The 18,760-nt window shown below is 37.0% G+C and overlaps 2 protein-coding genes across 4 annotated transcripts in view; one reads left to right on the top strand and one right to left on the bottom strand.

The window, feature by feature from the left end:
* Nucleotides 1–10,641, top strand: part of LOC137397026 (single-minded homolog 2-like) — a 57,814-nt gene extending 47,173 nt beyond the window's left edge. The window contains exons 13-22 of one of the 3 annotated variants that reach the window (XM_068083308.1): nucleotides 123–251; nucleotides 1,408–1,550; nucleotides 4,092–4,189; nucleotides 4,289–4,386; nucleotides 6,094–6,273; nucleotides 7,286–7,356; nucleotides 7,463–7,583; nucleotides 8,477–8,592; nucleotides 8,746–8,780; nucleotides 9,363–10,641. In XM_068083308.1, coding sequence (XP_067939409.1) covers nucleotides 123–251; nucleotides 1,408–1,550; nucleotides 4,092–4,189; nucleotides 4,289–4,386; nucleotides 6,094–6,273; nucleotides 7,286–7,356; nucleotides 7,463–7,583; nucleotides 8,477–8,592; nucleotides 8,746–8,778 — 989 coding nt within the window. In that variant the 3' untranslated portion in view covers nucleotides 8,779–8,780; nucleotides 9,363–10,641. The remainder of the gene's footprint in view (nucleotides 1–122; nucleotides 252–1,407; nucleotides 1,551–4,091; nucleotides 4,190–4,288; nucleotides 4,387–6,093; nucleotides 6,274–7,285; nucleotides 7,357–7,462; nucleotides 7,584–8,476; nucleotides 8,593–8,745; nucleotides 8,781–9,362) is intronic. The other 2 variants (XM_068083310.1, XM_068083309.1) reach the window with 2 other exon arrangements.
* A 139-nt stretch (nucleotides 10,642–10,780) lies between these two features.
* Nucleotides 10,781–17,577, bottom strand: LOC137397027 (calcineurin B homologous protein 1-like). Its single transcript, XM_068083311.1, has 7 exons — nucleotides 17,419–17,577; nucleotides 15,625–15,697; nucleotides 14,392–14,472; nucleotides 13,931–14,049; nucleotides 13,743–13,846; nucleotides 12,443–12,523; nucleotides 10,781–11,116 (listed from the first exon to the last, which is right to left on the bottom strand). The coding sequence occupies exons 1-7, from the start codon at nucleotides 17,483–17,485 to the stop codon at nucleotides 11,063–11,065; spliced, it is 579 nt and encodes a 192-aa protein (XP_067939412.1). The 5' UTR covers nucleotides 17,486–17,577; the 3' UTR covers nucleotides 10,781–11,062.
* Between the last annotated feature and the right edge of the window lie 1,183 nt (nucleotides 17,578–18,760).

Below are 18,760 nucleotides of genomic sequence, written 5' to 3'. Positions count from 1 at the left end.
ACCAGTGAGTCTTAGTATATAGTCTATAAGCATAATAAGTGTACCAGTTTGTTCCAGCCAGCCGTGTCTCATCATTAAATTAAAATGGTGTTGTTCGCACTTGGATTGATTATTTTATGAAGCAAGTTTGGATGATAGTCCGGCTGCTGTTCCCCAGTATCCTTCTCCTTCCCATGCTAGTGAACCCTCACCCACTTTCTACCTGCCTCATCAGGTGAAACAGGATCCAGAGCCTTCTCCTAATCTCATCGGTAAGGGACCTAACCAACTCTCGGCCTCTACTAAGCTCTGCATGCTGTTCAAGCTTATTGCGATACAACACACGGGTTAGAGTTGTTGACTCATGCAAAGCATGTTCAGTAGGCGAGAATACGCTTCCATCGCTCTATCACCTCAACGGATCAGTAGTTATTTATGTATTCATTCGTATAACAAAAGAAGTAGGCTGGAACAACTTTATAGTTTGAGACACTTTCACTGTTCAATTTTCTACAGCCTCCGGTAGCTACTCAGTCAAATGATTGTCTAATAGTCAAACCTTTTATTGCTCATTAATATACACAAGTACCCTGACAGTCTGGTGTGCTGTGAGACACAAGTACCCTGACAGTCTGGTGTGTTGTGAGACACTAGTACCCTGGCAGTCTGGTGTGCTGTGAGACACAAGTACCCTGACAGTCTGGTGTGCTGTGAGACACAAGTACCCTGACAGTCTGGTTTGCTGTGAGACACTAGTACCCTGACAGTCTGATGTGCTGTGAGACACAAGTACCCTGGCAGTCTGGTGTGCTGTGAGACACCAGTACCCTGACAGTCTGATGTGCTGTGAGACACTAGTACCCTGACAGTGTGGTGTGCTGTGAGACACAAGTACCCTGGCAGTCTGGTGAGCGGTGAGCGATCGTCAGGTGTGCCGATGAAGCCAAGAGAATTATGGGGGCAATAATTCTGCACTCCAGATCTGTGACATCTGGTCAGTTGGTAGTGTGAGCAGCGGCATTCTAATGTCACGGGTTGGAATCCTGGATGATACAATCTTTTTCTTAATCTACAACCATGGCCTCGGACAGACGGACACGGCTCTTATTATAGCAAAACTTATTGTTGCTATTTATTATTTTCAATCAGACAAGAATAAATATATTAGATATTACATTGGATACACTATACACTATAACACTTTCAGGTTCCGCGCCTTGCTTAGCCTTGCCATGGCGCACAGGGACCTCATCATCACCTTCCCTGGAGTGACATTTTTTTTCTATTTCTCTTGTCCTTTTATACTGTGAGCAACACTCATCATATTATTTTTTGTGGTTATATTATAGATGAAAATAAACAAACAAACACAATGTATGTAACTTTGTCTGCCACCACGCAGTTACAGTGAGTTATCTACTCCAACAGGAGGCGATCTATGGCTGAGTGTTCATTCTATGGTTGATCCTGTCATTCAAAATCAACAACAGAGGGTGTCTGATTCACTTATAGATGAAATGGAGGAGATATCATTTCAACATTGTCACAGCCTCATGAATGAAACCACACAGGTAAACAGTGCGCTCCGTATGGCTTCCATCATCCATACATTGCCTATTATTTTCTTCTAAACTATGGTTGATTCTCTCTCATATTTTATATGGCATTGTTCCAAGTCCTGTTAAGAATTTACCTTCACTAGATATTTATGGTACGGTAAAGTGTTATGACCCTTTTCTAGTATAATTCATTATGTATAATAATTGTAACAAACGTACCTGTCACACACCTGTAACGTACCTGTAACATACCTGTAACGTACCTGTAACGTACCTGTAACGTATCTGTAACGTACCTGTAACATACCTGTCCTACAGCTTGGCAAGAACTTACTATTAGAACCTAATCTATTTAGTCGAAATATTTAAATCTATTTTATTTATTTAAATATTAGTTTATTCAAATCTAATCTATTTACTTATCTTTTCAACAACCTTTGAAATTTTACTTTAACGGATCGTAATATTTTATCTGCGCAGTTACTACCAGACTTTTAGGCACAGTCATACTTCGACTTACGAGCTTAATGCGTTCCGAGACTGAGCTCGTATGTTAATTTACTCGCATGTTGGTGCAATTTATTTATACATAGAACCATTAAATATATATTGATTGGTTTCCATACTTTAAAAAATGCAAATAAAACACTCAAAACAAGATATTGTAACAGAAAGAACATGTTGGTTATTGTCCTAATTTACCAAATGCTTTCAAAAAGCAACAATTAAAAAATAATGCAAGGAAATGTGATTAATTAAAATGTAAAATTAAATACATGCAATAGCAGCTAACGCTAGCATTTGCCAGAGAGGGAGATATAAGCTATCCTTCATTACAACAGTTGACTTTGATAAATTTGGATTTTATCAATGTCTTAAAAGACAAACGTAGAATCAAACCTAAAAGCAAACTTTCATTTTTAACTTGACATAATTAAAATTTCTTCGGCGTTCGTAATTTGAAGTTTCTCGCTGGTTAGCTAATTTTTTCTTTGTTTCCCTTTCACGACTAGCCGGCCGTTTTAAGATAATCCTATCTAAAGACGTTTGCCTTTGTCGCCCTTTCAACATGTTGCGATTAGGACGAACGTAGGTGTCGTCAAAAAAGGTTAATGCATGACCACTAGCCAACTTGTCCGAATATCTATTTTTATAATTTTGCTAGATAGCAATGGCCTTTTCATATAGCATCGTTTCAGTTACGCTGTCACCGGCCAATTGTTTATCCAATGCCTGAGCAGTCTCTCCATCAGCGGTCGTGAAGATCGCTGCGCCGTTTAGAAACTACGGCCAGTCCTTTTGCGAACTAAATGCCCTGAATATAATCCTTCGGTTTGATAATTGTGGATGTATTTCTGTCATATTGTTGAGCTAGTTCAATCACGCATACACATTTTGCATATTTTTTAATAATTTTTCGTTTAATATCAACTGTTATCATTCGCTTTTTCTTTGCATTATCTTTCATTTTACTGGCAAACTTTTGGTCAACGCAGAGTACTTTTAATTCACATAATTCTGCACTGAAAATCGCACACAAAAAAAACACGGTACAAAAGTATAACCTGAGCAGTTGAAAAATACAGAGTGATGCTGTTCTCATAAAAGACCTCCAGCATACTTGGCAACTGACTCACGTGCTCGTATCTCAAACATGGCTCGTATGTTAGTGCTAAAACTCGCTTAAAAGCTGGCTCGTATCTCAAGTTTCTTGCGCGTTGGAGCACTCGTAAGTTGAAGTGTTACTGTAGTATTTTTTGGGCGTTTAAAAATTTGAAAAAAATGTTTAAATTAATATTAAAGGCAACATTGTGAAAAGAATGGACATAACTATTCAAGACGGCTTTTATCGCGATGTCGAACTTGTGACAAAAACACATAATTTCTCAAAAAAAGTACCTCTCCTCTGAAGATGATAGCTCTGTTGAATATTTTTATTTGATATAGAAGCTATTTAATAGATGTCTATGTATCACTGTACATGGCCAGTAACTGTATTAATAGTTGCTTTTAGTAGGCCCGATCTTTCAAAGTCATTGATGTGCATCAGTTTTCAATGCGGAGTACAAGTTTTTAACCCATCAGGTATTAGGATACACTGACAGATAATCTATAATAAGTGTCATTAGGCAGTATCAAAGGAAGGTCGACGGTTGAATTCTTCCAAGTAACACTTACTATAGTGAAACTAGTGTCATGCAAATTAAGTATTGAAAGAAGGGAAGTCATTTTTCTGTCATGTTTTCTTACATGTTCAAGGGATTCATTTTTTTCTATGTATATTATTCTTTGGGTTTATCTAGTAAAAAACACCCCAAATCAAACAAAATTTTAGCACAAGCTAATGGAGTTGTTTTCTTTTGCCATTATATAATAATACAAGCTGATAAAGTTGTTCCTCATGGCATTAAATAATGGCATGAGGAAACAACTCCAATAGCGTGCCATTATATAATGGCGCTCTTTTGCAGTGACATCTAAATACTTGTTTACTCTTGCCCTTTTTGAGTAACGTTTATGAATGCAAACTTTCTATTCCACTTATTAATGCAGGAAGCTTTTGCGGCTTTCGCGGCACAAGATGAACCTTTGCTAACTGGGGAAGATCGCAACCTGCGAGACTGGAGTAGCATATCTCAATCAGCAGACAAGTGAGTCACACATCACTTCACTCTAGATTGATGCCTTACAAGTATCTTGTTCAAGTCTGACAAATATCTTGTTCTAATCCCTTGAGCATCTTGTGACAGGGATGCGATGGACATGTTTCATCGAGTCCGGAAGGTTCTGCATGGCGGATCTTCTAGAAGAGTCTATTCTAATCACACCCCGAACAGACACATGACAGGTTAGTATGAAAGTATTGGTTTCCTTACTGCAAATGTCTCTGCAGCTCTATTCTCCTTCCTGATGTTGTCTATTTAAGGTCAAACATGCTATGCACTGTGACCTTGCTAACTACGGCTGTTGCACTGCTGGTTAGCTAACTGAGAAGGGCAGAAAGTCAAATCACTTGCTATCATTGATCAGTAGATGATACCTTTCTTAGCCCTTTGTTGCTGGCACTCGCCACCTGGCAGTTGAAGAATCAGGATACATTTTTAAATCATTATAGATGGTTCCTACACTTTATCTAGTTACACCAAACTATTTATTTACTAAAAAATACATTTTAGTGATTTAAGTCTTCAGTACATTTATGGTGTTTATTGGAGCAAATGGGTGAAAGGAAATAAGTAAACCCAACTTCAGACTCCCCGTTGTTTTATATTTATAGTTTACCATGTATACGGGCCCAAAATTGACCGCTGAACCCCCAAAGAGAATCGTAATAGCGTAATTATCTTCCCATGACATCCATGCATGCTTATATACAGTATATGCAGTGTTATTTCTATAAGTGAACGGGCAGACAGAAAGCCTCACAAACTTTGTGTTTTATATATACATGTACCTACATTGTATATAGAAAATAGAATATAAAGTGATGATAAATAAATAGATTGCAATTACACTCATCATCCAGACAATGCCAGCTACCAACGCCAGGTACCAACGCTAGTTGTCAATATTAGTGTTGTAGATGTTTGCCTATCAACTTTGTTTTACTGCTCCTTGTTCCCCTCGGTCAATCATAGCGCAAATATGAGTTTTTTCTTGTAACTGCTCTAAATTAATTTTAGTCAGCACTAGTATGCTTGTAACGGATGTTTTGCAGATCTTCTACACATGAACAAGTTATATTATGAATAGCAGTGAATTATGTAAGTCAGATGGTGACAAGACGCGTGTTATGTTGGTGTTTAATTGTAAATGCTGTTGTCACGTTTTCAAGCATTATTAGGAATGGTGTTGACACTTCAAGTTATTTCCGACAACTCACGCGGGTGTTATTAAAAAGCTACCCTGTAAGAGAATAGATAATTAGGTGTCTTAACAAGTTAACTTTGCTAATGGGGCTCATTATGAAACGATTAACATACCTGAACATCAAACCATCTACAATACAACTAGCCTACGCAGTCTTCATCCAATGTGAACTCTTATACCATGTATTCATCTTTCGAGGACATCTCACACAATATTTAAAAGGCGAGTACACCCTTCAATACTGCTGAGACTATGTTCAAAGGCAAAATCCAACTTAATTCAATGAGTAACGACTTACAACTAAATGTTTTCAGACGTACATCAGCTCAAACAGCCGCCCATCACATCAGACCCCCTCCTCTCATGTACCAGTACAGGGCTGCAGCATATCCTACAAACTCTCACGAATAGTGCTTTCTCTCTGTATCCAGTCAAATTTCAAACCAAACTTTTCATTAAATTTTAGTATCTTTCTAGTTTTTTTCCTGCAATTTTTATTTCTTATATAAATGTATATATCTACAATTCTTCATAGTTTTCATTGACAGAGCCTGCACGAACAACAATATTTTATCATAAAAAAGCGATACACATACATACATACATACATACATACATACATACATACATATCAACACCCTCAGGATTTGTACGGACAGTTATAAAAATTGTATGAATGTTCTAGCTGCACCAGTGTCCACAGCTGAGGTGCGCCCAAATGTCAGCGTTTCAGCTGGGGCTGCACCAGCATTTCAATCAAATCCTCATTCACAGTCCAGCATGGAAGTTCAACCTGAATTACAAGCTAATCAAACTACAAATATCAGACATGATTCTATGGAGTTCAACATTGCACTGACTCTAGGTCAGTCAAGCTTATGATTGTGCTGATCTATGATAATTGTCTTCTCCTGGCTCCTGCATTAGTTCTCTCACTGGAGTCAGACAGACTACTCTTAGTTGTGGTTTATGTTTTATAATCTCTTTTATCTCATTTTTATTCCATCTCTCTCTAATTCTGGCGCATTTTAGTTGATAGTGCGAAAATTTTAATTTTTAATATTAAAAATGCAACACAAATGCCTTTAATGGAAGCATTTTTGCTGAAATAGCAAAAACCGTCCATGTTCAACATTAATATTACCGTACTATTCGGACTATTAACCGCACCATTATACAAGCCGCATCTGCTTTATTTTCAAAAAGCCGATAATAAAACAATGCATAGGCTGCACCTTTTGTATAGGCCGTAGAACTCATGACGGTGTTTTTAACACGGCAGCAACTTTGCTGGTTATTACGGACGCTTTTTAACCCGGAGCATAACGGAACAGTACCGTTAGGTATTGTTTCGTTTTTTCTTTCACTATTGAAGCGCACTAACTAGAGATTCTGGTTAATGCGCCCTAGCGGTGAAAGAAAAAACCACAAAATAGCTGCACCCTTATATAAGCCGCATGGCTCAAAACATCAGAAAAAGTAGCGGCTAATAGTCCGAAAAGTACAGTAATCCATTTTTATGTTTTATTTTTATGGGTTTATCCAGTGTGATTTGTTTCACAATGTCTCCCACATAGAACCGATGCTGCTAAAGATACAGAACATAAGTTAGCTATAAATATGTAATTTTTTTAGTTTTCTCCTCAAATCTTTAGGCGAATAAAATGAACAAAACTCACTTTTTGCATATTAACGCTTGACTAACTATCCCTTCCATGTTCAGCATCTACATAAGTGCTGCGTATGCACCCCTGAACATGCAGATTGCCTCCTGCTTGATCAGGCTTGTCAAGCGTATGACTTGGTTTAACCCTTTTGAGTTATTTACTTTCACTCAACTATTTCCAACTAATTTGCTATTAATAATTCGATTACAGAAGCTAACAGCCATATAGCCTCAGATCTGCCTTTGCAAGAACCAGAACCTCTCCCAATCGATTCGCAGCAGGTGAGTGCACCCCTCTAGGTTCAAGACCTAACCTAGTCTTTATTAAGGCGCTATTTCGAGAATATTCTAAATTGCACTGCACATTTTAAGTTCGTATTGTTTGCAGGTAACGAGTAGTGCGGAGCTGATGCTGCCACCAATGAACTCTCTAGCTATGTCACGCACCTCAAGGCAACCTTCGTGCATGTCATGCTCATCTAATATTTCTCTAGATGATTTGATCAGAGGTTTGTCAGCTTTGAAATTTGGCAGTTACCTTGCTGTGTAATATGTAAGTTTGAGGTGCCCCGAGTTGTTACTGTGATAGCGATACCTATTGAACAATTTAGTTATAATACTGAAAATTCTAGCTGCAATACATTGTCACGCAGCTGAACTAACATTCACTTTCTATTGTCATTCAAACCTTCTTCATATGAACATAAACAGAACTTGATTCTCACCTCCAGATGATGGCCAGTTTTCAGTTTTGGCTAATCTCATGTTTCTCTCTACCCATTTTAGCCGCTCTTTGATGGATTTTTAGTGATTTCAGCCGTTTGGAATCAAATGGCTGCCACTTTCAATATTATTATATGGTATCATGTAGATTAAAAACACTTCCCGGCCTTTAAGTGGGCAGAAATTGAAATTTCTATCTAACTTGCTCTCACCGCTTTGCGAATGTAAATTTGCTCTAATTGGAACACATTTCTAACAAAGCTTGCAGTTCATCACATACAGTAGGCGCTCCAACAATTAAATAATCTATTCCAGGAACATTTACGTTATAGGAATTTTACGTTACACTAACGGTAAAATATAGCACATGTAAATTGTTGCCTAATCCGTTCCTAGATTTTTCAAAACTAGCCCCTTTGGCCATGATTCGCATAAAAAATATTTTCTTGATAAAAAGCTTCGCTCTGACTTCAATGAGCGATGAATAGAGTATTGCTTGCATGAACGGAGTTTTATGGGTTGTCAGACCGGTTTCATGTAGTTAAAATGTTAACAGCTGCATGACTGGTTGTTATTTTATCATGGTGGTTTTAGCATGAATGGTTTAGGAAGGTGGTTGCTTACACATCTTTGGAACAACTTTGAATCATCATCCATTGACCTTGACATCTATTTGCAGACAGTTCTCAGTCACTCATGTCGCTCAGCTCCAACGTGTCGATGAGCAGTTTACAGCCTATCAGCGCGTTGACCGCAGATATTGACTTCAATATTCCGTCTGCTGCCTTTTATACTGTAAGTGGAGTTTTCTGTCTATCATTGAAAACTTTGTCTGTGATGAAATATCCAATATCGGTATGGGACTTTATTCTCGTAGTAAAGATATCAGCTGTGTCTGTACAATATGCTATGTATCCACGACATTTTAGGTACTATTTACTGTTTTAGAGTGATTGCCAACATCACTCAGAGTTCTACTGAATGTATGTATTGCTTGTGGCACAAGGTCTTGCTCCGCTCACCTGTTTTTATTTAGCTTCACTTGAACAGAGTGACTCCCACTCGATGAATGCTTGTTTGTAGTTTTGCTATAAAGACTGTAACTACACTTTGTGTGACTCTAGAAGGCAGATCTAGTGTCTCTGCTACTACATATACAGCTGTACTTGATGGAAACATGACTATTGGTGGATATGTGGAAATTAGTTGTTACCAAAATAAATTGATCCCTTTTTTGAAAAACTGAAATTCTCATTTCAGCCAATAGCCATAAATCTCTTAAATGAATCCTCATTTTGTCCCGATTTCAAACGTGTAAACCAAACAGCTGTAAAATGATGTTTTTGAATGGTTATGTTGGCTAAACTATGAACATTTCACTTTTTAATGATTGAATATGACAACCTGTACAGATATGATCAAACCATATAGATTTGTATTTGCTCATATACACGTATGACTTGAAAATAAGCAAATAAAACTGAGCCCTTGTAATGCCAAGGTTGAGCCGAATGATGAATGTGTCACAAGTACTTCCTATTCCATTGCATGGTCTTGTGTTTTAGGGAAGCAGTGACCGTTAGTATCCACTTTCAGAATTCTGAGAGGAAACAATCTCAATGGCAGGATGTTTTAGATTTACAGACAGCAGTTGTTTGTCCGCTAGACTGCCATTTAAATTTGGGATGCAAAAACAGAAAATCGAGTTTCATTTTGTGTATTTAGTGGTATTATACCTTTTCATAGAAACCTTTATTTTTATATGCATACATGCTTACATTATAGCTATTAATGCACCTAGTTAAAAGTCATCTAGTAAGTACATCTTTTGTATACGTTCTGTTTCTATTTCAATTGAAGAACAAGTTTGTGCCATTTCATATGCCTATCCTTGAGTTTGCTGCCGACTTTATTGATCGGTAAGTAATTTGAGAAACCTTTTATTTTTAAAAGATTATCTAGTAATGACGTCGTATGCTGTCAAAGGATGTAGAAAAATGATAAATATAATTAGACAATGTTATTGCTCAAAGGAAACTTGTTGTTACTTTAGAATCTGTATCATCAACAAAATCGCTGAAAACAAAAACTCTCTATCTCAAAAATTTTTTTATTTTGAAGCAAAACTACCCGTAAGCATAGCTTAGAAACATCCCTTCGTGAACTGGTTATTAAATATGTGACAAATCTCTTCGACTTCCCAGAAATCTCAGTGGTAAAGGCATGCACTTGGCCTGCTTCCGACATTAACAAGTAGTAAAACTTCATATTTGTACCGTCACAATATCACTCCTTGTCTGCCTCAGTCAAAAGATCGACACTATTTTGTCAGCAAAACTTCTAACCTTTCATATAAAGAAGCTTTTGTAAAATACCACTACATTTTAGCTCCATCAACTTACCTGCTGTTTGGTGTTCCCCAATCATAGCTATGCTATTCATAAATATGAGAGCCAAGCGGACTTAGCAGCATTCCTCATTCCTTGTGTATATTAATCAAAGTCTGTCGGCTGGAATGATGAGTAGACACTTGTTGAGAGCTCCATTACACAAAGCAACCCTGGAAATCTAACAGATCGAGGATATTTTACGGGTCATAATCATAGTCACCCTCGGGTGCGCCGCCGCAGCTCGTATCAGTCACGCTTTAAAAGCTACTACAAACTGCTATTCTAGTCAGAATTCGACAAGCGTCTCCCAGATTCTGCATCTAAAGCGCTTTTCCCAAAACATGAAGTTATCTACACAGCGAGGAAAGTGCTCTACTAGATGTACCTCTACCTATAGAATGGATAAAGAGCAGTTGTAACTGGATTTTAATGAACGCCTTTAGGAGAACCACAAGCCGAATTTGGCTACAAATCATACCAAAAGGTTATCACAAAATATTGACAGCGAGATGTCATGACATAACTTCTGACATTTGAATACTATTTATGTAGCAGTCATAACTTGACGCTCATGGGATGCTAGAATCGAAGTTAAAAATAATGTGACAATTATATTCGTTAAAGTATAAATTATAAACGTATTCGTCTGATCGAAAGGCTGAGAGCCCAAGAAGTTGTGCGATTATTAGGTCAACTGAACAAATTATTTCTATCGGCCTTTCAATATGACCAGAAATAAAATTATTTGAAGACAAGATGAAAGTAGTAGTAGTTAAAAAGATATCTTAATGAGTGTTACATCTATGAGTGTTGCATCTATGAGTGTACAACAGAGTTATAAAAATAAGCTGAGGCAACCATGAAGTAATCTTCATCTAATGAAGGAATCGTATGCTCATCTTCTGCTCAACGTCCACCCTCTCCATGCACTGCAACAGAATCGAGATTAGTTCGCCTTATCGTGGACTCAAAGTTCCGCATCTTGTCAAAACAATCTCTTTCTATGATATAAAAGGATGTTAGGCTCCATTAACAAAATGGAATTTCTTAGCTGATAAAAGCCCTTCCTGTGTGCTGAGAGCCCAGCTTACCAAATCATAATTATATTGCATAAGGTGCCACACGTGATTGGTAGTGGTATAACGTGTTCTCAGTCAATGCTAATACTATCAGGCATTTTATGACCCTGTGGAAATATCAATAAGCACTATCAGCAGATTGCGACTCAGTTCTGTAAATACTAAATACCAATGAATATCAGCAGTTATTAATAGCCAAGTTCGTGAAAAGGAGAAGAGACAAGACTTTCCATAGACAAGACTTTCCATAGACAAGACTTTCCATAGACAAGACTTTCCATAGACAAGACTTATTATAAATAGACTTATTATAGACAAGACTTATTATAGACAAGACTTCCTATAGACAAGACTTCCTATAGAAAGCAAATGATCATTTGTAGGAGAGACCTGTGATGTCTTAACATACTGTAGTTCATGTTGCATTTGCCTGTAAACCATTATTATGATCTACTTGTATACTATTGCTACCATGTTGCATCATAACAGGATTAGGCCTTTTCATGATACTATTTTATACTTTTGATCAGATAAAACGAAAGTGACAAATTGTTGTTCGCCGTCAAGTACCAATCTTTTCCATTAAAAGGGATAATAAATAATTTGGTTGCAAGCCTTGATGACTGAGATGTTATCATAGTGACGCAACATGCGTTATTAAAGTGACACAACATGATGTGGCCATAAAGAAAAACAATAGGCCAGCATATGTTAGCAAGCAAGGCACTACGTGAACACTTGCTAGCGGCTATATCACTTATCAATCACTTGAAATGTTCTTGGAATACTTACTTACGATAAGAAATATTATTTCATGACTGATAATTATGGATTAAAAATGACCTTATCTGACCTCTAAGTATGTTTGCAAATTCATAGACTGCTCCAAGCATGCCTTCTTTAATAAACATGATAACAGCTTATGGGCAAGTTGTTCTGTTGACAGCTGGAACTACGTGAAGCATTCTCAATTTTGAACAAAAACACCATCTTTTAGTAGCGGATGAGTGAAATTATTCAACAGGATGCTGTAGCCACAACGACCCTTCCTAATCTTTCAACAATCAACTGGACTTATGAATCACAGAAGGGATTAATGGTAATCAATAATAAAAATCAATTCCTGTTCTTCTGAATCACATGTGACAGGATGAGCCCAGTGAAGATACAACTTACCTCACAAAACTCTGTAAAAGAAATCGCTCGATCGCCATCCTTATCCGCCTCGGCTATTGTTCTATCAGCTATGCTACCAAGCTAAAATGTATGACAGAATATAATGTTAGCATACCTACTCTCTGCTGGAATGTATGACAGAATATAATGTTAGCATACCTATTCTCTGCTGGAATGTATGACAGAATATATGTTAGCATACCTATTCTCTGCTGGAATGTATGGCAGAATATATGTTAGCATACCTACTCTCTGCTGAAATGTATGACAGAATATATGTTAGCATACCTACTCTCTGCTGAAATGTATGACAGAATATATGTTAGCATACCTACTCTCTGCTGGAATTAATGATCAAGTACTTAATCAAGCCTTCATCACCAGCTAAAAGCTTAAACGTGCATAATACATTCATATTAGATGACTCAACTCGCTGAAGCTCATCCATAATGAAATACATTCAAACCTTTACTTAATTTAAGATACGCTTGATACGGTGGAGCAAACACTCACAAAAATACACCATACTTTGTTAAATAACACAAAAACCTACTGTAACCTCTTTATAAACATTAGAGGTAACTACACAGCGTTAAAACAAAGTTCAATCTCTAAAACAGTAAAAACTAAATATAATAAATACTAAATATACAACGCTAATTTATACATGTAAAAGGTGAAATAAATGAAATGCTAATAAAAAAGAGTTTTTTACTATTATTTCGCAGTAAAGAACACACAAACACACAGACGTAAGTGCTGTAACTTACTCTAATTTAACTTATATTTGACTATGTTTATTTACTTCTTATTTCCCCATCTCTTCATTTTCACATAAAAACTGCAGCTTTCCAAAACTTGGAACATCTTACATCGAAGATTACGTTCAGTGTAGAGTTGAATATTTGCTCAAATTATACAACTTACATGTTAGAAAATTCATATGTTGAGGTTAAAGAGTAGATGAAGATACTCTAGAAGGGGCTAGAATACTCTAGAATGATGAGCTAACCAAGGTGTGGAAGAGCCTGGTTTGACTGATGCATGCGCTAGTAATGAGTTCCCAGACATAAAAGTACACTCTGACAATAGACAGAGAAAAGAAAGAAATAGAGTCACGACTATTTTTGCTGACAGAAAAGCTTTGCTGTTTCATACAAGGAATATCATTACCAATATTTTCTGTTTTCATCAATAAACGATACAATGTTGACATGGGCTAATCAGAATATGGTTGATAATTACGCCATCCTTTGGACCCTCAAGCGATAAAAAATGTGTATTGTAATTGGAAAACTACCTGGTCCTCGGAGATGTTTGCGCCCACCATCATATGCAGCACAGCAAGCAGCTCTTCTCTTGATATTAGTCCATCACCATCCAGGTCATACATTCTGAAGGCAACTGAAACACACAGAGGATATCAAGTGACATAAAAGCATGATGACACCAGACAGCAGGTGATTGATCTCTAGTCACATTACATACATCTAAGCTTTTCCTCTCTGCTATTCAGATTATGGTCTGCATCCTTTGATTTTCTGTATGGCCTGAAGTGGGCCAACGTCCTCATAAACTGTCTAAAATTCAATGTCTCTTCATCGTCTCTATAAAATAAGACAGAAAAAAAACTCAGCACACAGCAAACTGACAGCATTGCCATGTCGAAAATACCAGCACTTGTTGTACGCTGGCAAATGAGGTTACTCCTTCAATATCGTCTTCAATCATTCATGTATAATTATATTAGGCTAAAAGAAGCTGATTACAATGACCTGCCTACCATCGCAAGCAAATTTTTAGAATGCAATAAGTGTGCTCGTCACTAACAGAATTAGCCAATACGATGCCAATGATACAAAGCAAATCAAACAAACACTAACAGATTGGACTTGGGTCATCAGAAGCAGTGGCTAAGCAAATCGACTTCCTTAACACAGCATACATACCCTTCTTGAAAGAACGAATGAACTATTCTGTCACCCAGTGGGTTGATGGCCAGTTCTGGAATACCCAAAAGATTTTCCCGTCTAAAAGCATGAAGCAATTCATTTCATGAACCTTCAATAGTAAATAAACATATTTTTAAGCCATAGCACTAATATATATCATAATATATAATACATATATAATATATCTTATAAAATTACAAACTGTAATAGAATAAATGACACATAAATGTAATGATAGCAACTGCCCGTTTCCTTGTTAAACAACCAGAATCAAAACTGATGACTGAGATAATGAAAAGATATCACTTTTAATTGATCAACTGCTGGCTTTCCAAGTATCTGTACAGCAGTGTACAAAACTGTCAGATTTTGGAATAGAGAGTCAGACATAATCACCATTCCAATCGATGAAATTGGAGTCCATATACTGTATTTTCATTATCATTATATACTAAAACCATAAAAGATTTTCATTTCAACAATTTTCACTATACAACATGTTAATTGTGATCAATTTGTTTGCCTCATATTCTAGTTTGAGCAGCATTCACATCTTGTAATTGTGTTATGGTTGCAACCAAGTCAACTCAATACTTGATTCTAGGATGAGTTTTAATTATACGTATTGTGCGTGTATGCAGTGTGATGCCAAGGTTCCTACGACACCTAGCACTGTCAAATGCACACTATAGCAACCCTCCCATTGCATCCAGCGCTACACGCTGTGCAGTAGGTAATACTGCTTACTGTGCATTCAAAATAGTAAAATAACTGAAAACAGTTGGACTGCATATACATGTACTTAATAATAGTTATACCGTATACTGTACGTCTGTGACACGTCTGCTTACTACTGCTAATGCAATTATATGCATACACGTATCCAGGCAATTATTTACTGTAACTGTGATGCATATTACATCTGGGCATCAGTGAGTATTTATCAATGCGTAGTTATGATTTTTTCGTAATTGGCACAATTCTGACCCTGTTATATCTGCCTTGAGTTCAATTTAATACAAAGACTTACAAAAGGCAAAAAAAAGTACTAGTTATGGAAATCAACGAATTTTAAACAGTGGGACACAAAATTGTAAAACATTAATCAAGACATTTGGCCACTTCCCTGACAAGGTCAAGGTCATGTACCTAGCTGATAGTGAAACTACAGTAACTTGAGCAACTGTATGCATTAGACTGATTAGACTATGCTAATAGCTGTGAACTCACGTCAAATAGCCGCTATTATTCTTGTCTAGATTGTGAAAGCGGCTATATAGTCTGATGATTTGGCTCGGAGAAACTAAAATATACAACCAAAGTTATATGTTTCACAAAATAACATGTGAAAAGGGAAAGGCGACATGCTGGTCCATCCCAAAGGATACAACTAACAGTACACCGTTCAAAATGTGCTTTATAATATCAGCCACAATATTATCATAATTATGTCTTCATATATATATATATATATATATATATATATACATATATTTTTTTAACCTCTGTCGCCGAGCCTGCAGTATATCTATAGTATGTTCATTCATACGGTTGGTGACACTTTCTGATTGCCCGAGTCTGAAAACCCACTTAATGGCACGCCTCTGGATAGTTTCTAGCATATCTATTAAGGACTTATTATATGGCGACCACACCTAACAGGTGTAATCGAGAATTGGATTCACAACTTTTTATAAGCGATCAGTTTGGTCTTACAGGAAGTTATAAAAATACTTTTTATAAGCCCCACGTCTTGTTACCTTTCTGTTACCTTTATATGTGTTCACTCCATTTGAAATTTCTTTCTATAGAGATGCTCAAGTGTCTCACACTGTTGGCTTGTGGGATAGGAGTGCTATTTAACTCTAAAGTAAAACTGAAGTCCTTTCCAGCCTCCATTTGAACACATTTAATAGGGTTAAAAGTCATGCCCCACTGGACAGACCAAGCATACGGCGCTGTTACATTATCTTGAAGACCAGCAGCCCTGCACTCTGTGATATCCATGCCTAATAGGGTTTCATCTGCACAAAGTGGACAGAATGAGCCCATCATAGCCAGAGACATGTCGTTTACAAAAGGTTCACCTCATACTATTTAACAGTAACAAACAAGGCACAGTTCCTCAACCACATCTCCACCCCCTGCTCTACATAAACATCTAATTTATAAGCCTTGATTTTACTAATAAGTTTATGATGAGGCACCTTACCAAAGGCCTTAGCAAAGTTGAAAAGAAATGATAAGCCTTTTGCTCGGTGAGAACATGAGTTGCATGGTGAATAGCATCAAGAAGTTGAGTTTTGGTGCTACAAGGTATATCATTTGCAGAAACCACGTAGGCTACTACTTATCAAATTGAAATGATCCCAGTGTTGAAAGATGGAACTAACTATGACATGCTCAACCATTTCAGAGATAGCAGAAATGAGACTAATACGTCTGTAATTATTTCGGAAGATCTTTCCTCCAGCTCTTAAACATAGGAACATTAGTTAGTCGCCAGTCATCGGAAACGTTTCCTTGATCTATACAGGCTTGCATTATATGGGTAAAGTCATAGGAGTACGGTCATCAATCACTATTAAGTGTTTCTTAGGCATGAGTTTATTGCATGTCAAACAATTTAGAGCTCAGCGTAATTTAGGCCTATACAATGCTTGACAAAGAACACACATTGTTTAAAAAATTAAAGCCTCACATCTTGAGACAAATAATTTGGCAAATTGATACGCAGCAAATTACGGTTCGCAATTTTTTTGGTAAAATTGAACCCAGTCAGTGTTATAGGTTCAGTCATCGAATACTTCGCCGCAAATGAAAAAGAATATATATTGTAAGTATGTGAAATTAGTTTATTACATTCGCCAAAACCTTTGATATTATTTTGGAAAACCAATGAGTTTCGAAAAAAAAACCATTTATTTAGATAGGTTGAGCTAACTAATAAAACTTGTAAGCTATCTACGTATAAACTAGTCCACACGTAAAATAGAAATCGCCGCAAATAAAAGAACAACTCACACCCAGTGTCGTTTTGTATCTCAGCCACTTCTTCAGGTTGTAATAAAACAGCTGATCGGTTACCCATGATTCGTGTTACTGCCTGGTAAGTAATAAACGGCTATGCGCAGTACGCGCTATCTATATTAAAGGCGCAGAACTGGACGATAGGAGGTATTTAGCTTGCACTCGCGATTTAGCGGAAGTCACCTGTCAGCGAAAGAAGATTGTGTTCCCATAACTTCTTTTCAAAAGGCATAACACGCTAAGGTTAGAACTATCTGCACCTGTTTAAATATTTCTTTCTTTATATTTGTTTCGGGAAACAGTCCCAACATCGACAAGTCCGAACCTAGACAAGTCCCAATCTCGACAGAGGTTGGTCTGAATCTAGACAAAGGTTGGTCTGAATATCGACAAAGGCTGGTGCAGTTTTACAATAATTTTATCCTTTATTCTGGTGCTCTCACGCACTAATCTTCAACAAATAATAATAAATGCCTTTCGCAGTTTTATCCTCACTTCAAAAAATAAAAATCAAAGCTACTCACTGAAGTTTAGATTTCATGTGTTCATGTTGATTTCATGTGATTTCGCCGTGTATGGGCGAGTCTCTAGATCAAAAACGGAAACAGATATGCTTGTTTCCATAAAAACAAACCATTTTGTATAACCCCTAATAGAGAAACCACGACATTAATAAACAAAAATAATTTTCATATCTCTGAATAGCTCTAAAAATGGTTGCTGAATTTTCAGAGCAGATAACATTTTATGTAATAAAATTAATAAATTATTTCGTATTCCAATTAAATTATACATTAAATTACCAATTTCATCTTTCACATTATATTATATTATATTATATATATATATATATATATATATATATATATACAAAGTATTTATGTAGACAATGTGAAGTTGACAAGAGTGTTCTTGCAGGGCAATGGTTGTGGCTATCTTCAGGGTACTCAGTTCACTTCGAGCCATCTGGGGAAAGACTGAACCGAGCTCATGACGCGTCAAAGACAGCTTTCACTCAGTCGGCTTTTGCTCGGTCGGCTTTCACTCGGTCGGCTTGACAACAGTTCTTTGCCTCTTCTCTGAGAGCTTCTCGAAAGTAGAGCAGGCTGGCGGTTTCTATCTAGCCGTTTGCCTCTGCCATTCACTGGAATCGGCTAATGAAGTACTCCAACTCTCCAAAGCCACAGTACTGAGGTGACTTAAATTGGTGAGCCAGGGCTCAGGGTACTACCATCATCCTCTCTAGTACCTCGATCAAAGGATCTGTACCTTGGTCTGCCCTCTGAGCATGTCTGATGGCCATCGTGATGCCAACCTGTTTTGAGAGTTACTCTCC

This window comes from Watersipora subatra, chromosome 5, assembly GCF_963576615.1.
Source record: "Watersipora subatra chromosome 5, tzWatSuba1.1, whole genome shotgun sequence".
Classification (NCBI taxonomy): Eukaryota; Metazoa; Bryozoa; class Gymnolaemata; order Cheilostomatida; family Watersiporidae; genus Watersipora; species Watersipora subatra.
Note: the sequence above shows the minus strand (reverse complement) of the source record. Positions and strands in the feature narration are given on the sequence as shown.